This window comes from Schistocerca serialis, chromosome 4 (genome assembly GCF_023864345.2).
Source record: "Schistocerca serialis cubense isolate TAMUIC-IGC-003099 chromosome 4, iqSchSeri2.2, whole genome shotgun sequence".
In the NCBI taxonomy this organism is placed as follows: domain Eukaryota; kingdom Metazoa; phylum Arthropoda; class Insecta; order Orthoptera; family Acrididae; genus Schistocerca; species Schistocerca serialis.
Window position 1 is genome coordinate 600,327,863 of NC_064641.1, and position 25,898 is coordinate 600,353,760.

The 25,898-nt window shown below is 41.2% G+C and overlaps 1 protein-coding gene across 2 annotated transcripts in view; it reads left to right on the forward strand.

Moving 5' to 3' along the window:
• Window positions 1-358: 358 nt before the first annotated feature.
• The window catches only part of LOC126475377 (cyclic GMP-AMP synthase-like receptor), a 353,607-nt gene continuing 328,067 nt past the window's right edge, over window positions 359-25,898 (forward strand). For both annotated transcript variants that reach the window (XM_050103201.1, XM_050103202.1), the window contains exon 1: window positions 359-455. In XM_050103201.1, the coding sequence (XP_049959158.1) occupies window positions 449-455 (7 nt within the window). In that variant the 5' untranslated portion in view covers window positions 359-448. The remainder of the gene's footprint in view (window positions 456-25,898) is intronic.

The following is a 25,898-nucleotide window of genomic DNA, read 5'->3' on the forward strand; positions in this document are numbered from 1 at the left end:
ATTACTTACTACCCATTTTTGACACATCTGCATAAAACTGTTGTTGCGTCTTCCTAAACAATGCAATACTATTACAGAGTTTACAGCGACTGAAGGCTGAGAGATTGAGGGTAAGATACCCTACATAGGCCTACCCTAGGCGCTAAATTACCTGGAGCCGACGATGTGTGCATCATTATGCACAAAAGCTTCAGGTTATTTAATTGTCAAAATAGATTTCATTCCTTTAGCGACACTGAAGCGATAAGACGTAGTTGTTTTGTCATGCCTTAGATGCTGATATCGCTGCACTGGATAAGCTGTCTGGGTTGGCTGCACTGGCGGTTGCGAAAAAAACCTGCTTCCTCGACTTCTATGACAGTCGCTGAGCAGTAGCGCGCCGCTAGAGCGGAAGAACGAACACGTCAGCAGCACCGGGTTATCGTGAGAAACGTGCCTTGCCTGTGTTATGAGCGGTAAGTACACACTTGTGTGTTGATCGTTGTACAGTCGTTTTTGCCTATCAGCCCATCATCTCAAATGAAAGGGTTATTCTGTAGCACCAACGGGAAAGACAAGTAAGAGCAGAAAACATATACTCACGGCGTGTTTCATGTCGATGTTAATATTTCATTTCGCTTAGAAGTGCTGTGCTAATGCTTCTGTTCGTCCTAGAGTGGCAACTTCGCGATTTTATTGTTTAACTGTGTTATTATTTCAGTCCTAGTACAGCATGCGTGGAGACCGGCTAGTTACGGATCGAAATAACTAAGTATAACATTGCATGTCTCCCCCTGACCTATTTTTCATAGTATATACACCAAAATATTCCCAAATTTCACGATTATGTTGTTCATCTTTTCTCTAAAGGTACTGCGTTTTTAGTCATTTATGACTAACAGTATACTGTTTGTAAAGAGAGTGTTGGAGACTACAGAGTCTGTCGGAAATTATAAATATCCAATCGTATCCAGTGGCATCAGAAAATGCGTGAAAAGAAAGTTCTTACTCCCACAGTTACCTTACAGATGAGCAAACGTCTTTTTACATCGAATGTACATGACCCATTCCTCCATTACGAATGAGGAAAGTTTTGAGGAGTGCCACTACGCAACGATTCTCCTACCTGCCAGTAGTATTTGTTGTCGGAGAAAGTGAGGTGGCGAAAGAAGCAACGCGAATCAGAATTTTCAATCATTAAACGGACTGCCGGCCGCGGTGGCCGTGCGGTTCTGGCGCTGCAGTCCGGAACCGCGGGACTGCTACGGTCGTAGGTTCGAATCCTGCCTCGGGCATGGGTGTGTGTGATGTCCTTAGGTTAGTTAGGTTTAAGTAGATCTAAGTTCTAGGGGACTTATGACCTCAGATGTTGAGTCCCATAGTGCTCAGAGCCATTTGAACCATTTATTTTAAACGGACTAGGCAAGCAGAAAAGGAAATCACTGTCACAGGAAACGATGAGCAATACTTAAAAGGAAAAATCCTCGTATACATGTACAGAATTAATTTTATTTCACATCGCTGGTGTTTTTGATTAAATTGGAATAAACCCACGAGAATAATCTGTACTAAAATACATTTAGGATACGATGAAAAAAAAATACAGGCGAAGATTGAATAATGAGCAAAAGTAACGACTTACAATACAGCAGACAGAAAATAGTAAAAAGAAGATAAGTTTTTGGATTTGTTGTAAAGAGACTGATCTTAATATCTTTCGTTTCTTAGGACATAGAAGCTAACGAATAACGATGAAAATTTGCAAACAGAGTGGAATCCAGGAGATAACATCAGTACCTGAATGCTTCAGTTTCAAAGTAACGCACCTAATCGGAACTGAGACTATAAACTGGGTCGTTCTGTAAATTCACTGGCACAATACCAAGGTGGGGCGGATACTTTATGCCCACCTTTCGAGACTATTACAGTTTAGCTTTGTGTTTTATATTTTAAAGATAAAAAACATTTACATTATTTAATGATTTCTTGTACTATATTCTCTATTTGTTTTAAATTTTTCAGTAAAACTTTTCCCACAAATTTAAGTCTTAGTAGCGAATGCCACTTTTCACAACAAATGTTATACTCAAATTTTAAGGTTCAGAACCCAACTTACACATATATCTTAACAGTGGAAAGGAATACAGTGAAAGAAAAATGGGTAGCTTCAAGAGTGAAATAGTGAGGCAGCAGAGGATCAAATAGGTAAAAAGGCAAAGCCCAGTAGAAATCCTTCGATAGTGAATGTAATTGATGAAAGGAAAAAATTTAAAAATGCTGTAAATGAACCAGACGAAAGGGAACACAAATGTTTAAAATATGAGATTGGCAGGAAGTGCAAAACGCCTTATCAGGAATGGGTAGTGGGGAAATGTGAGGACTGAGAGGCATATTTCGCTAGAGGAAAGATAAATACCGCCTACAGGAAAATCAAAGAGGCCTTTGGGGAAAAGAGAAGCAGCTGTATGAATAAGAAGAGCTCAGATGGAAAACCAGTCCTATGCAAATACGGGAAAGCTTAAATCTGGAAGGAATATAAAGAGGGTCTATAAATGGGAGATGAAGTTCAAAGCAATATTATAGAACGGGAATGGACGTAGATGAAGATGAGATGGGAGAATGGTACTGTGAGAAGAAAGATCCAAGTCAAAAAAAGGCCCCGGGAATAGACAACATTCTGTCAGAACTACTGATAGCCTTGGGAGAGCCAGCAACGACAAACTCTTCCATGTGCAAGATGTATGAGACAGGCGAAATACCATCGAACTTCAATAAGGATGTAGTAATTCCAATATCAAAGGAAGCAGTTGCTGACAGCTGACCTCAGGGAAGATAGTTTGGATTCCAGAGAAATGTAGGAACGCACGAGGAAACGAGACACTTAAAATAGTAAATGACTTTTGCTATTTGGCAGCAAAATAACTGAAGCAGAGAGGATGTAAAATATAGAGTGACAATGGAAAGAAAAGCATTTCTGAAGAAGAGAAATTTGTTAACATCCAGTATAGATTTAACTGTTAGGAAGTCTTTGCTGAAGGTGCTTGTCAGGAATGTACCCACGTATGTAAGCAAAACATGGACGATAAACAGATTAGATAAAAGGACCATAGGAGCTTATGAAATTCGTGGTACAGATGAATACTGAAGATTAGATCAGTCGATCATGTAACTAATGCGGAAGTGGTGAATACAATTGGGGAGATAAGACATTTGTGGCACAACATGACCAAAAGAAGGGATCAGTTGATAGAACACGTTCTGAGACATCAAAGGATCAAAACTTTAGTATTGGAAGGAAGTGCTGGGGAGGGGAGGAGGGGTAAAAGACGTGTATGGAGACCAAAAGATGAATAAAGTAAGTATATTCAGAAGAATGTTGGTTGCAATTGTTATTCGGCAACGAAGAGGCTCAGACTAACATGGAGACCTGCACCAAACTAGTCTTTGGACTGAAGACCACAACAACAACATATCTATAAGAAGTATGTTGTGAATTGTGAATAAAAGTCAACGACAGTTAACGAAATTTGCGTTTTTTAATTTTTTTCTATTGGTCATAAAGTACCTCTCTACACGGTACAGGCATTACGGAAAATGCGTTGGTATTGCTAAGATTGTGCTAAAGCGTATTTTCAGGTTCTGGACACTTATTATGTATCGTTACCTGTTTAAAAAGTATACAGTTAACAAAAGTTACCAGCAATTAACGAATTTCTTTCAAATTCTTTTGTGATGGGCATAAGGTACCACACACCCATCACCCGTTGTAATACATAGTACGCATTTATAGAAATTTGTTGGTAATGGTAGGATTAAAGGCTGCATTGGCTGTTTGTTCCAAACTTGATGGAGGCCAGCTTTTTTCCGGTTCTGTGAGGGAGCTACAAGCAGCCAGATCGAGAATCGGTAAGGAAATCGCTTCCTCTGGTTACTTCTAATACCCCACAGTGTACAGGTGCAAACTTACCTCCGTAGCAGAGTGGTCTGCGTGGCTGACTGCCGTGCACAGGAGCCGGGTTTGATTCCCAGTGCTGCTATTGATTTGTCCTTGGTGAGAGAATTGGAAAGTAGTGCACTCAGTCTTGTGATGCCAACTGAGGAGCTCCTGGATCGAGCAGAAGCAGCTCCAGGTCACAAAAACTGACAGTGGCGGGAGAGCTATGTGCTGACTCGACTCTCTCCACAACGCATTCTATGATGCCATTGGCAGAGGATGACATACGGCCGGTCGGCACCTAGGGGCCCACTAGGGTCTGTGGGCGGAGTATGTGTTTACATTTAACTGCACACTTGAGAATGCCATTTTCTGCTTATGACTGCATAATTTTTACTTTTTGTGAATGCCTAATTTCAGTGGGACTGAATAATTTGTTGACTAGGTTTCTTTATGCATCCACCCCCAACTGCCACATTTCCATACTACTTGAATATGACATACCACAGGATGTAAATACAGGCCATTTCAAAGTCCAAAATACATAATACTGCATGGATACTAGTTTGTGCCGATTTAGGCACACTTGTACTACAGATACTAATTTTTTTTATTAAATTAGACCTACTTCATAAGATTATTGTGATAAGCTCTAATTAATTTGTATTAGTACAATGCATATTTTAATAATGTTTTTCTAATAGTTTACTGAAAAAACAGAAATCAATTATCAGCCATATATTATCAGAAATCAACTGAAACAGTAATAATGTTTAGGCAGTTTACTGACTCTTTTGGGATTAAAGATATCATCAATCCAGGTTTGACATGCGTTTTCGTCTGGGAAGGTATTTTCCTGGTGGTTGTTGGATAAAAATAAACATTTGAGAGTGAAAGATCAGAAGAATAAGTGCATGAGTCATGACATCCCTAACAAACCCCTGGATAATTCTGGTTGTGAAATGAGCATAGTGTCTTATCACATAATAGCAACACTTATTTGTCGTTTTTCTTGCACAGTGACTGAAAGATGTCTCAGCTATTATCAACAAATGTTAGCTCCGAAGTGTGCAGCCCAGGGAAGGAGTTAGTAATGCACAACACCCTATTTGCCCCACCAGGTGCCAAATATTATATTCACACTGCCCTTTGTTTGAGTATAAGTCTTTTATTAGGTCTTATTCATTAATTTCTTCTTGGCAACTTAACACAAAGGCCTCACAGCTCGTCGCCTGTAACAATATTGCACAAGAACGTGCAGTGAGCGAACTGATGATGTTCAAGCGAAAATAAAGTATCAGTCATCTCTTTAATTTTCATTACTTTGAATTGGAGCATGCAGAAGGCTACTTCTACATCCAATAGTGAATCTTACCTATCGAATGCAAATGTCGCACATAGGTTAAATGGTCGTAATTCATCATATATGTCAGCTACTGAGACTCACTGGAAAAGCATTCACGGCAGAACGGACTTTCTTGAAATAAGGACAACCTTTTCTGTTGTCATTCCTTCAAAGCTTTCACCCCTACATGATACAAATATTTCAAGCTGCCTCTACTGACATCACCCCTGTATTAAACCTAAAGCGAACAACTTGTCGTAAATGTGAGACCTTTTCCTCTAGAATCTCTATTTTGTAACATTTAAACTGTGTCCATAAGATGTAAGTATGCAAAATCCAATTCGCAACTACAAGACAAATACTAGAAGTTAAAATAAGAAAATTACAATTCACAGTTACACTCATAGCCACCTAAACATGTTGTGTAACTGCACAGTATAGACTCGGTTTATGGGAGTTAATTCATGAGAAAAATCAAACTACAATCAGTTATAAGGCAAGGAAACTCTCGAGCATGAACTACTCTGATTCTGACGCAGCCACATGTTCTATTGCAGAAATGTTTCTGGAATGTTTTGCTATTACTACATCTACATGGATACTCTGCAAATCACATTTAAGTGCCTGGCAGAGAGTTCATCGAACCACCTTCTCTATTATTCCAATCTCGTATAGCGCGCGGAAAGAATGAATACCTATATCTTTCCGTACGAGCTCTGATTTCCCTTATTTTATCTTTGTGATCGTTCCTCTCTATGTAATTCGGTGTCAGCAAACTATTTTCGCATTCCGAGGAGAAAGTTGGTGATTGGAATTTCTTGAGAAGATTCCGTAGCAACGAAAAACGCCTTTCTTTTAATGATTTCCAGCCCAAATCCTGTATCATTCTGTGACACTCTCTCCCATATTTCGCGATAATACAAAACGTGCTTCCCTTCTTTGAACTTTTTCGATGTACTCCTTCAGTTCTACCTGGTAAGGATCCCACACCGCCAGCAGTATTCTAAAAGAGGACGGACAAGCGTAGTGTAGGCAGTCAGTCATTAGTAGGTCTGTTCCATTTTCTAAGTGTCCTGCTAATAAAACGCAGCCTTTGGTTAGCCTTCCCCACAACATTTTCTGTGTGTTCCTTCCAATTTAAGTTGTTCGTAATTGTAATACCTAGGTATTTAATTGAATTTACAGCTTCTAGATTAGACTGATTTATCGTGTAACCGAAGTTTAACGAGTTCCTTTTAGCACTCATGTGGATGACCTCAAACTTTTCGTTATTTAGGGTCAACTGCCACTTTTCGCACCATTCAGATATTTTTTCTAAATCGTTTTGCAGTTTGTTTTGATCTTCTGATGACTTTATTAGTCGATAAACGACAGCGTCATCTGCAAACAACCGAAGACGGCCCTGCTCAGATTGTCTCCCACATCGTTTATATAGATAAAGAATAGCAAAGTGCCTGTAACACTACCTTGGGGAACGCCTGAAATCACTTCTGTTTTATTCGATGGCTTTACATTAATTATTACGAACTGTGACCTCTATAACAAGAAGTCACAAATCCAGTCACATAATTGAGACGATATTCCGTAAGCACGCAATTTCACTATAAGCCGCTTGAATGGAACAGTGTCAAAAGCCTTCCGGAAATCCAGGAATACGGAATCGAGCTGAAATCCCTTGCCAATAGCACTCAGCACTTCATGTGAATAAAGAGCTAGTTGTTTTTCACAGGAACGATGTTTTCTAAATCCATGTTCACTGTTTGTCAATAGACCGTTTCGTTCGAGGTAATTCATAATGTTCGAACACAATATATGTTCTAAAATCCTGCTGCATATCGACGTTAACGATATGGGCCTGTAATTTAGTGGATTACTCCTACTACCTTTTGTGAATATTGGTGTGACCTGTGCAACTTTCCAGTCTTTGGGTACGGATCTTTCGTCGAGCGAACGGTTGTATATGATTGTTAGGTATGGAGCTAATGCATCAGCATACGCCGAAAGGAACCTAATTGGTATACAGTCTGGACCAGAAGACTTGCTTTTATTAAGTGATTTGAGTTGCTTCACTACTCCGAGGATATTTACTTCTACGTTGCTCATGTTGGCAGCTGTTCTCGATTCGAATTCTGAAATATTTACTTCGTCTCCTTTTGTGAAGGCATTTCGGAAGGCTTTGTTTAGTAAATCTGCTTTGGCAGCACTGTCTTCGACAGTATATCCATTGTCATCGCGCAGAGAAGGCACTGATTGTTTCTTGCCGCTAACATACTTCACATACGACCAGAATCTCTTTGGATTTTCTACCAAGTTTCGAGACAAAGTTTCGTTGTAGAAACTGTTATAGGCGTCTCGCATTGAACTCCGCGCCAAGTTTCGAGCTTCTGTAAAGGATCGCCAATCTTGGGGATTTTGCGTCTATTTAAATTTGGCATGTTTGTTTCGTTGTTTCGAGCCCGTTTTGTGTACCTAGGAGGACCAGCTCCGTCGTTTGTTAGTTTATGTCGTATAAACCTTTTGATGCTGGTTAGTAGGTTACTAACTCAGGATTATTCGTTGCTAAGAGGTCAAGTGTGTTTTCACAACCGTTTACTATTCGCGTGGGCTCATGAACTTACTGATCGAAATAATTTTCAGAGAATGCGTTTAGCACAATTTCGGATGATATTTTATGCGTACCTCCGGAATTAAACATGTATTTTCGCCAACATATCGAGGGTAAATTAAAGTCACCACCAACTATTATCGTATGAGTCGGGTACGTGTTTGAAATCAAACTCAAGTTTTCTTTGAACCTTTCAGGAACTGTATCATCTGAACTGGGAGGTCGGTAAAAGGATCCAATTATTATTTTGTTCTGGTTACCAACAATAACCTCTGCCCATACACACTCACAGGAAGTATCTGCTTCAATTTCGCGACAAGTTAAACTACTTCTAACAGCAACAAACACGCCACCGCCAACCGTGTTTAGCCTATCTTTTCGGAACACCGTTAGGTTCTTCGCAAAAATTTCGGCTGAACTTAAATCCGGCTTCAGCCAGCTTTCAGTGCCTATAACTATTTGAGCATCAGTGCTTTCTATTAGTGCTTGGAGCTCTGGTACTTTCCCAACACAGCTACGACAATTTACAACTGTTATACAAATGGTTCCTGTATCTATGTTCTTCCTGTGTTCAGCCTGCACCCTTTGTGACTGAAGCCCATCTTGTGTTTTCCCGAGACCCTCTAACCTAAAAAAACCACCCAGTCCACGCCACACAGCCCCTGCTACCCGTGTAGCCGCCTTCTGCGTATAGTGGACACCTGACCTATTCAGCGGAACCCGAAACCCAACCACCCTTTGGTGCATGTCGAGGAACCTGCAGCCTACACGGTCGCAAAACCGTCTGAGCCTCTGATTCAGGCCCTCCACTCGGCTCTGTGTCAGAGGTCCGCAATCGGTCCTGTCGACTATGCTGCAAATGGTCAGCTCTCCTTTCATCTTGCAAGCAAGACTGGCAGCCTTTACCACTTCTGATATCCGCTCGAAACCTGAGAGAATCTCTTCTGATCCACTGGTGGGTTCAAAAGTGAAGCATAATATCTTTAAGGTTCCATCAGACTGATACCTTTAGCAGACAACCGAAATCTGGTTTAAATAATAAACGAAGGAGGAAACTTAAACTCGCAGCTCAACATCTACATTGCATAACGTTTACCTCTCGACCACGAGCAGTTTCAGTACTGTAGCAGCTCAAACAGAAGACATCTCCTCCAGTCACTTCCACAATCTACAGTGCTGCCAGATGCTTCCTCAATCTATAATGCTGCCAGATGGTGCAGATGGCAGGACTCAACAGTTCTGAGGGGTGGCCAGTTTTATTTGCATCTCAAGTGAATGGCTTGGACTTAGCCTCTGCTGCAGCCAGCTAGCAACCAGGTTTTATGTGACTGTACATTGTGAATGTTCTGCGGTCTTGCTTCATCAGTACAGTTTTTTATAGAAGTTCTGGTACTTCTCAAGAATGATGTGCAGTTTTGTGTAGACTATCGATATGTCTGAATTTAACACATACAGTTAAGCTGGAGATTAGCGTTGGGTACAGATATTGGTGCATTGTATTCGGGTGAATGGGCTGCAAGTTGTTTACGAGACTTGCCTACAAACTGACTCTAGATGGTGATATTGAGATTGCCATCATTAACATCATCATATACAGTTCTAATTTAGGACATCTTGTCACTCTAATTTCAGATACAGTACAACTCAACTGATCTTTCCATTTCTTAGCACTCTCAACATTTCTTCTCCCGTGAGACGTAATTTTTATGTTAATGTAGGTATTCATCCATCTGACATGCATTGAATATGTTCGTGCCATTTCTTTGTGTATTCCTCTATATTCTGAAGTATACGTTTGACACTCAGTTCGTTTCTAAATTCATTTCATTTTCCTGACCTTTGAGTTTGCAATCAGCTAGTGATCTTAAGAGTCTCATCTCTGGAGCTTCAATCCTACTCCATTGATTAGCAGTTAGTATCCAAGTCACTGACCAGACATTAGTTCTGGTACAGCCATCATATTAAAGAGTGCAGTTACTGTCTCTTTTCAATTTTTTTGAGGAATGTGTGATTTACTGTACCTACCAACAGCTGAAAGTTTTGCAATTTGAATTCGTGATCACTGGACATAATATATGAGACCTCACTTCCGAGAAATTTGAAACTTTATTTCTTCTCGTGGTTAATTGTAAATTATTATTTTTGATCATAAATAGTCCTGACTATGGAGTGCCATTATATTTGTTCTGTCTTTAAATCTTATCATACTATAATCATTTGTTACTTTGTGTAAGGACCAAACTGCTCTCTGTAATTTGTCTTCGGAGTCTCCTAAGATAGTTTGATCATCTCCAAACTAGAGAGTATTCATAATATTATTATTGGGCTTATAATGGTGCACTACTTTGTTTTACCATGTATTTAAGACATCAGCGATGTACACAGTGTGTCCCAGTTCTGTTATGGCTGTGGCTGTGAGAAATAGAAGTCAGGGATAATGTCCAGAAAATCACTGTATTTATTCAAAATAGACTCTCCCTGATCGATACAGAGCTGAAATTGCTTGAAAAGTGTTTTGAAACAATTATTTTAGTCCTTTTTTGGAACTGCATTTAGTACTGTAGTGCAATTTTCTTGCATACCCATAACAGCGTTGTAACATTGCGCCAACATCAATTTTGGCGAACAATCAGAAATCAGCTGAGGCCAAATCCGGCGAATATGACGGGGGCGGGGAGGGGGGGGGGGGTGATCCAGGACTACAATCCGTTTTCCGTCAAAACTTATGCATAGTCTTTGTGGTCTGGGTCAATGACGAGGAGGACAAACCAGGAACCTACCTCTTGGTATTTGGTACGAATCTGACCAATTCTCACCCACAAGCAATGGAGGATACGAAATAATACTCAGAATTACATGTTTGTTTGTGTGGCCATCCGTCACAGCAAGCATATAACTACTTGTTTTGCAAATCAAACTGCCTTTCCTGCTGCTAGTTACTTTATTTATCCCAGAATTAGTGAGTTGCCCTTCTCGTACAAAGTCCTTGTGAATAATTTCTTTGGATTCAAAGAAAACTGTTAGCAGTGTAGCCTATTCCTTCTTCTATTGCAATTTCCTTGGTTTTGGCTTCCATGGACTCAATGGACTCGACAACACTGTACTCTGCTGCCTTGTAAGAGGCTCGTATTGAAAAACGTCTCGCCGCCAGTTACAATCGATTTCATGAAATCAGTATCATTTAGGGTAGCATGTAACAGGTCTTAGCAGTGTTGGACTCCGGCATGTTTTTCATGCCCTGAATATACGTGTGGTACAAACTCGATGAGTTGTAAAAAAAAATGGTCTGATGCAATTATTTCTGCGATTTTTTGGACATTTTCGTCCATGTGACTCGTTCGCAGCTTTGATGCTCATGGTTCATCCTTAATGTCCTCCCTGCCTTCACGAAAAAGAGAATACCATCGAAAAACTTTTGCATGATTTAAAGAATCACTATCGTAAACACTTTCCATCATATCAATCGTTTCAACTTAATTAGAAACTTGATTTTGCCTCACTGTTCCACGACCATTTTCCGACACGTGTCAGTCAGATGCTGATTGTTACATTTGCACCCAGGATGCAGCGCTTTGACCTTCTACATGGCTGTTGTTGAAACTTCAAGGATTGCAACGCCGCAATTCGCCACGAGATAGCATTGCAGTTGGAATTCCACACAAGCAGACAGCAGTAGGGTACAGTGTTTCTACTGAAAATGTGTGTGATAAAGGTGGCTCTTTTCTCACTCCTTGAGAGATGGTTCTCGCATACAGATTTCCTTTTGTACTTGTATTTTCTAACTCTGTTAAGTTTATCAAAGATTTTCTCATAGTCGATAAAGGCCATGTACTGTATGAGTTGTTCACAAATTTGGCTGACTGGAAAGAACACTTTCCAAGCAAGATCTTTCCATCCTTTACCCATTCATTTCTGTAAGAAATGTGTCTGGTCAGGCCGTATACTAAGATATGACATTAAAATTAATTCAGTATTTTCTATTTGTTACTGTTAAAACAATGTAAATGGTTGACCACTTTGTTTACAGTGTTGTTGTTGTTGTGGTCTTCAGTCCTGAGACTGGTTTGATGCAGCTCTCCATGCTACTCTATCCTGTGCAAGCTTTTTCATCTCCCAGTACCTACTGCAACCTACATCCTTCTGAATCTGCTTAGTGTATTCATCTCTTGGTCTCCCCCTACGATTTTTACCCTCCACGCTGCCCTCCAACACTAAATTGGTGATCCCTTGATGCCTCAGAACATGTCCTACCAACCGATCCCTTCTTCTGGTCACGTTGTGCCACAAACTTCTCTTCTCCCCAATCCTATTCAATACTTCCTCATTAGTTATGTGATCTACCCATCTAATCTTCAGCATTCTTCTGTAGCACCACATTTCGAAAGCTTCTATTCTCTTCTTGTCCAAACTATTTATCGTCCATGTTTCACTTCCATACATGGCTACACTCCATACGAATACTTTCAGAAATGACTTCCTGACACTTAAATCAATATTGGATGTTAACAAATTTTTCTTCTTCAGAAACGCTTTCCTTGCCATTGCCAGCCTACATTTTATATCCTCTCTACTTCGACCATCATCAGTTATTTTGCTCCCCAAATAGCAAAACTCCTTTACTACTTTAAGTGTCTCATTTCCTAATCTAATTCCCTCAGCATCACCCGACTTAATTAGACTACATTCCATTATCCTTGTTTTGCTTTTGTTGATGTTCATCTTATATCCTCCTTTCAAGACACTGTCCATTCCATTCAACTGCTCTTCCAAGTCCTTTGCTGTCTCTGACAGAATTACAATGTCATCGGCGAACCTCAATGTTTTTATTACTTCTCCATGAATTTTAATACCTACTCCGAATTTTTCTTTTGTTTCCTTTACTGCTTGCTCAATATACAGATTGAACAACATCGGGGAGAGGCTACAACCCTGTCTTACTCCCTTCCCAACCACTGCTTCCCTTTCATGTCCCTCGACTCTTATAACTGCCATCTGGTTTCTGTACAAATTGTAAATAGCCTTTCGCTCCCTGTATTTTACCCCTGCCACCTTTAGAATTTGAAAGAGAGTATTCCAGTCAACATTGTCAAAAGCTTTCTCTAAGTCTACAAATGCTAGAAACGTAGGTTTGCCTTTCCTTAATCTTTCTTCTAAGATAAGTCGTAAGGTCAGTATTGCCTCACGTGTTCCAGTGTTTCTACGGAATCCAAACTGATCTTCCCCGAGGTTGGCTTCTACTAGTTTTTCCATTCGTCTGTAAAGAATTCGTGTTAGTATTTTGCAGCTGTGACTTATTAAGCTGATAGTTCGGTAATTTTCACATCTGTCAACACCTGCTTTCTTTGGGATTGGAATTATTATATTCTTCTTGAAGTCTGAGGGTATTTCACCTGTTTCATACATCTTGCTCACCAGATGGTAGAGTTTTGTCAGGACTGGCTCTCCCACGGCCGTCAGTAGTTCCAATGGAATATTGTCTACTCCGGGGGCCTTGTTTCGACTCAGGTCTTTCAGTGCTCTGTCAAACTCTTCACGCAGTATCGTATCTCCCATTTCATCTTCATCTACATCCTCTTCCATTTCCATAATATTGTCCTCAAGTACATCGCCCTAGTATAGACCCTCTATATACTCCTTCCACCTTTCTGCTTTCCCTTCTTTGTTTAGAACTGGGTTTCCATCTGAGCTCATGATATTCATACAAGTCGTTCTCTTATCTCCAAAGGTCTCTTTAATTTTCCTGTAGGCGGTATCTATCTTACCCCTAGTGAGATAGGCCTCTACATCCTTACATTTGTCCTCTAGCCATCCCTGCTTAGCCATTTTGCACTTCCTGTCGATCTCATTTTTGAGACGTTGGTATTCCTTTTTGCCTGTTTCACTTACTGCATTTTTATATTTTCTCCTTTCATCAATTAAATTCAATATTTCTTCTGTTACCCAAGGATTTCTACTAGCCCTCGTCTTTTTACCTACTTGATCCTCTGCTGCCTTCACTACTTCATCCCTCAAAGCTACCCATTCTTCTTCTACTGTATTTATTTCCCCCATTCCTGTCAATTGCTCCCTTATGCTCTCCCTGAATCTCTGTACAACCTCTGGTTCTTTTAGTTTATCCAGGTCCCATCTCCTTAAATTCCCACCTTTTTGCAATTTCTTCAGTTTTAATCTACAGGTCATAACCAATAGATTGTGGTCAGAGTCCACATCTGCCCCTGGAAATGTCTCACAATTTAAAACCTGGTTCCTAAATCTCTGTCTTACCATTATATAATCTATCTGATACCTTTTAGTATCTCCAGGGTTCTTCCATGTATACAACCTTCTTTCATGATTCTTAAACCAAGTGTTAGTTATGATTATGTTGTGCTCTGTGCAAAATTCTACCAGGCGGCTTCCTCTTTCATTTCTGTCCCCCAATCCATATTCACCTACTATGTTTCCTTCTCTCCCTTTTCCTACACTCGAATTCCAGTCACCCATGACTATTAAATTTTCGTCTCCCTTCACAATCTGAATAATTTCTTTTATTTCATCATACATTTCTTCAATTTCTTCGTCATCTGCAGAGCTAGTTGGCATATAAACTTGTACTACTGTAGTAGGTGCGGGCTTCGTATCTATCTTGGCCACAATAATGCGTTCACTATGCTGTTTGTAGTAGCTTACCCGCATTCCTATTTTCCTATTCATTATTAAACCTACTCCGGCATTACCCCTATTTGATTTTGTGTTTATAACCCTGTAGTCACCTGACCAGAAGTCTTGTTCCTCCTGCCACCGAACTTCACTAATTCCCACTGTATCTAACTTCAACCTATCCATTTCCCTTTTTAAATTTTCTAACCTACCTGCCCGATTAAGGGATCTGACATTCCATGCTCCGATCCGTAGAACGCCAGTTTTCTTTCTCCTGATAACGACATCTTCTTGAGTAGTCCCCGCCCGGAGATCCGAATGGGGGACTATTTTACCTCCGGAATATTTTACCCAAGAGGACGCCATCATCATGTAATCATAGAGTAAAGCTGCATGCCCTCGGGAAAAATTACGGCTGTAGTTTCCCCTTGCTTTCAGCCGTTCGCAGTACCAGCACAGCAAGGCCGTTTTGGTTATTGTTACAAGGCCAGATCAGTCAATCATCCAGACTGTTGCCCTTGCAACTACTGAAAAGGCTGCTGCCCCTCTTCAGGAACCACACGTTTGTCTGGCCTCTCAACAGATACCCCTCCGTTGTGGTTGCACCTACGGTACGGCTATCTGTATCGCTGAGGCACGCAAGCCTCCCCACCAACGGCAAGGTCCATGGTTCATGGGGGTGAGCATTTTTAAAAAAACTATGTAATGAAAAGAAAAGAAATTTCACTTGAAGGTTTTTGTTGGACTATTTCTTACGATTTCTGTAATGGCATAACTCGACAGTGCCTTGAACTGAACTGCTACATAAAACTTTTCGTTATCCGTCACTTTCAGGAGGATAATTTATTTATTTATTTAACCTGATCAGATTAGGGCCATCAGACCCTCTCTGACATCGGACCAGTGTTTCACACATGCAGCATTTCGCACATCAGAGTTACATCATGACAATACTTTAAATAAGAAAATTAGATTACTCTAGTCACAATATGAATCAAGAATAATGACTAAGACCTAATGAAGTAAGTACTGGCAGTATTTTTACAACAGTTGCTATACATACAAATTATGATAAAAGTAATAATAGTAACAGTAAAAAAATCAAATAATAATGATAAACATGAGAAAAATTGGCAATAGTAATGAAGATTTGAGAGATGTACATTAATATCCTGGTATGTAAAGTAGATGTTTATTAGTATAGCGAGTTTTGGGGGAGGGAGACTTAAGGAGGGGGAAAGAGGGAAGTAATGAGGTGAAGTGCATTCGTGTACAGAGTAAGGCATCACTGTTGCTTAAGTAGATACGTCATTAACTGTTTTTTGAAGCCGGACATGTTTTTAAGTTCTCTAACATAACGAGGGAAGTTATTCCAGAACCGGGTTCCCGCTACTGTAAAGGACTTGGAGCAGGTGACTGAGCGATGCAGTGGAACAGAGAGGATTTTATTATGATGGGAACGTGTGTTTCTGTCATGTTGTTCCGACATAAACGTTAAGGGCGAGGAGAGATATGAGGGACAGTGTGCATTTATAAGGCAGTATATGAGACAGAGTGTATGGAAATCTCTGCGGTTGTCTGCACGCAGCCAGGACAATTGTGCATATGCTGGTGAAATGTGATCAAAAAGTCGAACGTCACAGATATATCGCACGCAGGCATTCATGACCAGTTCCAGAAGTCGCGAGTTTCCCTGAGAGGGGCCTTGTAGGATAATATCGCTGTAGTCAATGATTGGGAGTATAAGCGTTTGTACTAATTTTTTTTTCAGATCGAAAGGGAAGAGTTTTTTATATTTTTGTAGGACATGAAGAGATGCTGATGCTTTTTTGCACACTGCAGTTACGTGCTCTGTCCAATTTAGATTTTCATCTATTATTACTCCCAAACTCTTTGCTGAGGGAGAGAAGTTAATATTTGTTCCATTTAGGATAAGAGATGGTACAGATTCCCGATGTTTTGGGCTAATGAGCTTAGAGTGACCAACAAGTACCGCTTGGGCTTTAGATGGGTTTAGTTTTAGTCCTATGTCCTGTGCCCATTTTGATAGTGCATCGAGCTCAGTATTGAAGTTTTCAATAGATTTCTTAAGATTGCTTGGTTTCGCACTTAGATACAACTGAAGGTCATCAGCATACATATGATATTTGCAGTAAGTCAGAACCGATGACACATCATTGACAGGCAGAGAGAAGAGTATGGGACCTAGTACTGAGACTTGGGGAACGCCTGACACTACCTGCCGCCATTGTGATTTTATATTACCGGACAGGACGTGTTGCTGACGAGACGTCATGTATGAGCGAAACCATTGCACTGCACTTGATGAAAAATTTAGACCGCTAAGTTTGGCTAGTGAAATGTCGAAGTCGACAGTATCAAATGCTTTGCTGAAATCTAAGAAGCAAATGATAGTCGCTTCTTGTCTGTCCATGGCAAGTTTCAGGTCATCTGTCACCTTTATCAGTGCGGATGTTGTGCTTCGATGTTTACGGAAACCTGATTGGTATTCGTCTAGTAGGTTGTTAGTTGTTAGGTAGTTGGTGAGCTGGTCACGGACTAGATATTATAAGGCCTTTGATAGTGTAGGAAGAAGGCAGATGGGGTGGTAGTCAGAGAGTGCTGTGGCGATGTCCTTTTTAGACAGTGGCTTAATTTGTCCCAGTTTCCAGGCCTCAGGGAAAACACTTGTGATTAATGAATCGTTGCAAATGTCTGTTATAGAGGGCAGTAGTTGATCAATAAAAAGTTTTACCATCTGGATAGTGATGCCATCATGTCCAGTAGATGCTGATCTAATCTGCATTATGGCTTTTTGACAGTATTGCAAGTGATGTGCCATAGATAGAATTTTTCTTTGCTACAGTCGTTCATCCCCATTAAGTAATCAATGATTCTCTGTTTTTTTTTTTTTTTTTTTTTTTTTTTTTTTTTTTTGTGGTTCAATTGTGGTTGCAGGTAATGTGAAGAATCGGTTTAGTTCTTCAGCTGGGACCATGGGATTTTCTGCGACTTTTATTTTGCCTAAACCGAGATTACGGAGATTTTTCCACAGGATAGCTGGTCTACATCTATTGTCATGTACGAGCATGCCTGAGCTTAGCGTTTCTCACCGCTTGACTGACTTTGTTTCGCTTCTGCTTGTATACAGTGTGATTTTCAGGTGTAGGGTGTATCTTGCATGCTCGATGTGCAGCGTCTCTGAGATTCATGAGCTGTTTTAGTTCATCAGTCAGCCAAGGTGCAGGTTTCCTTTTTTACTTTTCTGGTCTTTATTGGAGCGTATTTGTCATATGGTTGAGTAATTTTGTTAGTGAAATCTTGGAGTTTGTCGTTTATGTCCATGAGGGGAGTAGAGGTCATCCCCCAAACTATTTCTTGTGCCTCAGTTTCGAGTTCAGGCAAATTTATGCGTTTGAAGTCTCGGTATGTAGACAGTTTTTGTTTCTTTCTAGGACATTCTAGTGAATAAGTCATGAAAATGATGTCATGGGCAGACATGCCAGGCGCAGATATTTGAGAGGTGCGGATTACTCTGTTTGGAGATTTCGGTGCGAATATATCTATGAAAGTGTGACTGGTAGTCGTGTGATGAGTAGGTGCCAGCTGAAGTAGCGTCATATTTGAGGAAGAAAGCATCCTCTTAAATTTCCCAGTGGAAGGACTATTGCCCAAAAAATTAATGTTAGTGTCACCTGCTATAATTACATGTTCATATGACGATTCGAGACTAGAGAGGGCAGTTTCGAAGCAGACGAACCCGCCTACTTTAGGAGGTTTGTAAAGGACACATATTAAGCACTTTCTGTTAAGGGATTTGATCTCTATTAACATATATTCCTCTTGTTTATCTACATTGTTGTCGGATGTGTGTAGTACAGTAGGTGACAAATCAGAGCGTATGTACGCCCCTACTCCGCCCCCTCGTCTGTTGCATCTGTCGTGCCTGAGAAAGACATAGCCATCTAGGTTTACGGAAGTTGTAGGAATACTTGTTTTCAGCCAAGTCTCTGACAAAAGTATTACGTGTATATCAGTAGTCTGAAATATATATTTGAACTCGTGAGAAGTGAGCTGGCAGAGGTTGGACATTTGCATGGCGCACTCGGGTGTTGATTGCCCGAGGAGACTGCCGACAGATGTTTGCGGGTCGTGGTTAGCGGCGACAAGAAGGTCTGGCATGAGGAATGCGGAAGGCGTGTGAATGGGAGGGGGTGAGGGAGTGTCCTCCCAGTTCTGAGCAGTAAGAGCAGCCGAGAGGGGAAGGGGATGGGTCCACGGGGAGGCAACGGGAACTGCGGCCAAGGTCAGCGAGGTCTGCAACGGTTCTGGAAGTAGCCATGGGCTGGCAGGGGAAGGAATTTCGCTAAACACAACGGTAGTAATCTGCACGTTACGGTAGAGTGTGATATTAATTGAACTTATGAGGATAACAACTAAAGTATGATGGTGGGTTGCTAATTAAAGATGGAAGTGAGACTGCCTTATGTAATAATTAACAAAATTACATTAGTAAACAATTAGAGATGAAAATAGTTATGTGCAGAAACGAAAAGTTGATAATACAAATAATAACAGAATTACATTAGAAAACAATTAGAGATTAAAAAAATAGTTATGTGGAGAAACGAAAAATTTGATAATACATTAGTTAAGTTATGGTTGACAGTGCAAACAATATAACATACAGGTTAGTGGCAGCAAGATGATGGTCGAAGTAGAGAGGATATAAAATGTAGACTGGCAATGGCAGCACAGGCTTTCGAGTTCATTAACGCTGCAGATACTTCTCTTTCCGTTTTCGGTTTTAATTATTATCCTGCCGTCATTTGTCCATACATTCTGTAGCCCAAATTTCGAAATACATTTCTTGGTCTCCCTCTACGATTTTTACCCTCCACGCTGCCCTCCAGTGCTAAATTTGTGATCCCTTGATGCCTCAGAACATGTCCTACCAAACGATCCCTTCTTTTAGTCAAGCTGTGCCACAAACTCCTCTTCTCCCCAATTCTATTCAATACCTTCTCATTAGTTATGTGATCTACCCATCTAACCTTGAGCATCCTTCTGTAGCACCACATTTCGAAAGCTTCTATTCTCTTTTTCTCTAAACTATTTATTGTCCACGTTTCACTTCCATACATGGCTACACTCCATACAAATACATTGAGAAAAGACTTCCTGACATCTAAATGTATACTTGATGTTAACAAATTTCTCTTCTTCAGAAACGCCTTCCTTGCCATTGCCAGTCTACATTTTATATCCTCTCTACTTCGACCATCATCAGTTATTTTGCTCCCCAAATAGCAAAACTCATTTACTACTTTAAATGTCTCATTTCCTAATCTAATACGCTCAGCATCACCCGATTTAATTCGACTACATTCCATTATCCTCGTTTTGCGTTTGTTGATGTTCATCTTCTATCCTCCTTTCAAGATGCTGTCCATTGCATTCAACTGTTCTTCCAAGTCCTTTGCTGTCTCTGACAGAATTACAATGTTATTGGCGAACCTCAAAGTTTTTATTTCTTCTCCATGGATTTTAATTCCTACTCCAAATTTTTCTTTTGTTTCCTTTACTGCTAGCTCAATATACAGATTGAATAACATTGGGGATAGGCTAAAACCCTGTCTCACTCCCCTTCCCAACCACTGCTTCACTTTCATGCCCCTCGACTCTTATAACTGCCGTCTGGTTTCTGCACAAATTGTAAATAGCCTTTCGCTCCCTGTATTTTACCCCTGCCACCTTCAGAATTTGAAAGAGAGTACTCCAGTCAACATTGTCAAAAGCTTTCTCTAAGTCTACAAATGCTAGAAATGTGGGTTTGCCTTTCCTTAATCTATTTTCTAAGATAAGTCGTAATGTCAGTATTGCCTCACGTGTTCCAACATTTCTACAGAATCCATACTGATCTACCCCAAGGTCAGCTTCTACCAGTTTTTCCATTTGCCTGTAAGGAATTCGTGTTAGCATTTTGCAGCTGTGGCGTATTAAAGTGATAGTTCAATAATTTTCACATCCGTCAACCCCTGCTTTCTTTGGAATTGGAATTATTATATTCTTCTTGAAGTCTGAGGGTATTTCGCCTGTCTCATACATCTTGCTCACCAGATGGTAGAGTTTTGTCAGAGCTGGCTCTCCCAAGGCTATCAGTAGTTCTAATGGAATGTTGTCCTCTCCCGGGACCTTGTTTCGACTTAGGTGTTTCAGTGCTCTGTCAAACTCTTCACACAGTATCATATCTCCCATTTCATCTACATCCTCTTCCATTTCCATAATATTGTCCTCAAGAACATCGCCCTTGTATAGACCCTCTATATACTCCTTCCACCTTTCTGCTTTCCCTTCTTTGCTTAGAACTGGGTTTCCATCAGAGCTATTGACATTCATGCAAGTGGTTCTCTTTTCTCCAAAGGTATCTTTAATTTTCCTGTAGACAGTATCTATCTTACCCCTAGTGAAATACACCTCTAGATTCTTACATTTGTCCTCTAGCCATCCCTGCTTAGCCATTTTGCACTTCCTGTCGATCTCATTTTTGAGACGTTTGTATTCCTTTCTGCCTGCTTCATTTACTGCATTTTTGTATTTTCTCCTTTCATCAGTTAAATGCAGTATCTTTTCTGTTATCCAAGGATTCCTATTAGCTCTCGTCTTTTTACCTACTTGATCCTCTGCTGCCTTCACTATTTCATCTCTCAAAGCTACCCATTCTTCTTGTACTGTATTTCTTTCCCCCAGTCTTGTCAATTGTTCTCTTATGCTCTCCCTGAAACTCTCTACCACCTCTGGCTCTGTCAGTTTATTCAGGTCCCATCTCCTTAAATTCCCACCTTTTGCAGTTTCTTTAGTTTTAATCTACAGTTCGTAACCAATAGGTTGTGGTCAGAGTCCACATCTGCCCCTGGAAATGTCTTACAATTTAAAACCTGGTTCCTAAATCTCTGTCTTACCATTATATAATCTATCTAAAACCTGTCAGTATATCTATACTCTGCAAACCATGGTGAGGTCCGTGGGAGAGGGTACGTCTCAGTGTACCAGTTACTGGGTTTTTTTCCTGTTTCATTCATGTATGTAGAGCGGGAAGAATGATTGTTGGATTGCCACTGTGCGTGCAGTAATTGTTCTAATATGATCCTCCCGATCACTATGTGAGAGATACGTAGGGGATTGTAGTACATCCCTTAAGTCATCATGTAATGACGGTTCTTGAAACTTTGTTAATAGATTTTCTCGGGATAGTTTACATCTACCTTCAAGTGTCTTCCAGTTCATTTACTTCAGTATCTCTGTGACAATTTCTCACGGGTTAAACAAACCTGTCGCCATTCGTGCTGCCCTTTTCTTTATATGTTCAAAGATCTGATTGAATATTTATACAGCTTCTTTCAGATACTACTTCATTGCAGATAACTACATCATCTGCAAAAATCCTGATTTTACTATTAATATTGCCTGCAAAGGTCATTAATATATAAAATGAACAGCAAGGGTCCCGACACACTTGCCTGGGACACACCCAAAGTAGCGTCTAAATCTGACGATGACTCTCCATCCGAGATTACATGCTGTGTCACCCCTAACAGAAAGTTCTCAATCCAGTCACAAATTTCACTTGATACTCCATATGATCATACTTTTAACAATAAGCGTAGGTATGTTGCTGAGTCAAATGTTTTCTGGATATGAAGAAATGCCGCTTCTACCCGATTGCCGTGATCCAAGCTATCAGTATGTCATGTGAGAAAAGTGCAAGTTGAGTTTCACATGGTTGATGTTTTCTAAATGCATGCTGACTGGCACTGAGGAGGACGTTCTGTTCAAGATACCTCCGAATGTTTGAGCTCATAATATGTTCTAAGAGTCTACAACAAATCAGTCTCAAGGATACTGGATGGCAGTTTTGTGGATCACTTCTACTACCGAAGCTCTTCTTGTAGGCAGGTGTGACCTGTGCCTTTTTTCAAGAAAAAGGCACGTTTTTTTTTTGTTCGAGGGATCTACAATAGATTATAATTTAAAGAGGGGCTAACTCAGCCGCAAATTCAGTATAGAATCTGACAGGGATTCCATCGGGCTCTGGAGCTTTGTCCAATTTTAACGATTTCAGCTGACACTAATATGTAATTAATTCATGTTTCCAGTGCCATAGGGATTAAATTGGGGCGGTTCTCCTGGGTTTCCCTTTGTAAAGGAACATTTTAAAATGGAGTTGAACGTTTCAGCATTTGCTTTGTTAGCCCCAAATTCAATTTGTGTCTCACTTGCGAGGATCTGGACACTAACTTTGATACCATTAATAGCCTTTACATACGACCAGAATTTCTTTGGGTCTTGTGAAAGAGCATTTGATAATATTCTGATATGGTCATCATTGAAGGCATCACGCATTGTTCTCTTCACAGCCAAATGCGTTTCATTAGCATCTCTCTGCCTATAGCCTATGCTTCGTTTTACACCTATTATGCAGTACTCTCTGTTTCTTTAGAGGTTTCCTTACACTGACTGTATACCATGGAGGTTCCCTTCCATTATGAACTCTTCTACTGGATGGATATCTATCCACTGCATGGTCAACTATTCTTTTAAATACTGAGCCAGAGTTCCTCTACATGCTCCTGTCCTGTGCCGAAAGTTTCAAGTTTCTCACTGAGATATGACACTACTATTCATTTTTTATCTAGATTACTGAACACACACACACACACACACACACACACACACACACACACACACACACACATATATATATATATATATATATATATATATATATATATATATATATATATATATATATATATATATATATATATATATATACAAAATAGAGGGAAACATTCCACGTGGGAAAAATATATCTAAAAACAAAGATGATGTGACTTACCGAACGAAAGCGCTGGCAGGTCGATAGACACACAAACAAACACAAACATACACACAAAATTCAAGCTTTCGCAACAAACTGTTGCCTCATCAGGAAAGAGGGAAGGAGAGGGAAAGACGAAAGGATGTGGGTTTTAAGGGAGAGGGTAAGGAGTCATTCCAATCCCGGGAGCGGAAAGACTTACTTTTGTGGCGGCGTTCGTAGCGACAAACAATTCGCTGTAGAAACGGCTTACGAAGTCACCGCCACACTTTCAATAGCGGGCCGACCGGTCCGCTGGAACAGTGAACAGAAAGATGAAAACCCAAACACTCTGATTAAATAAAAGTCGGTACTTATCTTTATTGACGAAGATACAGAAACACAATAGTGAACTCCGTGTCTACCGAGATCTGTCTAGTTCGAGTCGGAGCGGCTAGGTCAGCGTCGGCTGACGACAAACAACAACTCTGCTGCAATGAACACACAACTGACTAGCAAGTACACAATTCGGTGGCGAGTATACAACTGAGCGGCAAATACAGAACTGTCCTAGCGCTCGCGACTCCAGCGCTTAAGAAGCGATTTCCTGTCTCGCTGGCGCTGCTTATGCGGACGGCGTCCGGACTTTGATGCTGCCAACCTTTTGGCAGCGGGCTCGGGTGGCATTACTGGCTAGGATATAACACTTACCTTGGGGGAAAAAAGGACGGGTATACACTCGCACACACACACACACACACATATCCATCCACACATATACAGACACAAGCAGACATATTTAAAGACAAAGAGTTTGGGCAGAGATGTCAGTCGAGGCGGAAGTGCAGAGACAAAGATGTTGTTGAATGACAGGTATGAGTGGCGGCAACTTGAAATTAGCGGAGATTGAGGCCTGGTGGGTAACGGGAAGAGAGGATATATTGAAGAGCAAGTTCCCATCTCCGGAGTTCGGATAGGTTGGTGTTGGTGGGAAGTATCCAGATAACCCGGACGGTGTAACACTGAGCCAAGATGTGTACACCTTCCGGGTTAAAGGACTGGAGTAGGTGGTGGTGGGAGGGTGCATGGGACAGGTTTTACACCGGGGGCGGTTACAAGAATAGGAGCCAGAGGGTAGGGAAGTTGGTTTGGGGATTTCATAGGGATGAACTAAGAGGTTACGAAGGTTAGGTGGACAGCGGAAAGACGCTCTTGGTGGAGTGGGGAGGATTTCATGAAGGATGGATCTCATTTCAGGGCAGGATTTGAGGAAGTCGTATCCCTGCTGGAGAGCCACATTCAGAGTCTGATCCAGTCCTGGAAAGTATCCTGTCACAAGTGGGGCACTTTTGGGGTTCTTCTGTGGGGGATTCTGGGTTTGAGGGGATGAGGAAGTGGCTCTGGTTATTTGCTTCTGTACCAGGTCGGGAGGGTAGTTGCGGGATGCGAAAGCTGTGGTCAGGTTGTTGGTGTAATGGTTCAGGGATTCCGGACTGGAGCAGATTCGTTTGCCACAAAGACCTAGGCTGTAGGGAAGGGACTGTTTGATGTGGAATGGGTGGCAGCTGTCATAATGGAGGTACTGTTGCTTGTTAGTGGGTTTGATGCGGACGGACGTGTGAAGCTGGCCATTGGACAGGTGGAGGTCAACGTCAAGGAAAGTGGCGTGGGATTTGGAGTAGGACCAGGTGAATCTGATGGAACCAAAGGAGTTGAGGTTGGAGAGGAAATTCTGGAGTTCTTCTTCACTGTGAGTCCAGATCATGAAGATGTCATCAATAAATCTGTACCAAACTTTGGGTTGGCAGGCCTGGGTAACCAAGAAGGCTTCCTCTAAGCGACCCATGAATAGGTTGGCATACGAAGGGGCCATCCTGGTACCCATGGCTGTTCCCTTTAATTGTTGGTATGTCTGGCCTTCAAAAGTGAAGAAGTTGTGGGTCAGGATGAAGCTGGCTAAGGTAATGAGGAAAGAGGTTTTAGGTAGGGTGGCAGGTGATCGGCGTGAAAGGAAGTGCTCCATCGCAGCGAGGCCCTGGACGTGCGGGATATTTGTGTATAAGGAAGTGGCATCAATGGTTACAAGGATGGTTTCTGGGGGTAACGGATTGGGTAAGGATTCCAGGCGTTCGAGAAAGTGGTTGGTGTCTTTGATGAAGGATGGGAGACTGCATGTAATGGGTTGAAGGTGTTGATCTACGTAGGCAGAGATACGTTCTGTGGGGGCTTGGTAACCAGTTACAATGGGGCGGCCGGGATGATTGGGTTTGTGAATTTTAGGAAGGTAGGGGTGCGGGGTGTTGGTGGGGTCAGGAGGTTGATGGAGTCAGGTGAAAGGTTTTGCAGGGGGCCTAAGGTTCTGAGGATTCCTTGAAGCTCTGCCTGGACATCAGGAATGGGATTACCTTGGCAAACTCTGTATGTGGTGTTGTCTGGAAGCTGACGCAGTCCCTCAGCCACATACTCCTGACGATCAAGTACCACAGTCGTGGAACCCTTGTCCGCCGGAAGAATGATGATGGATCGGTCAGCCTTC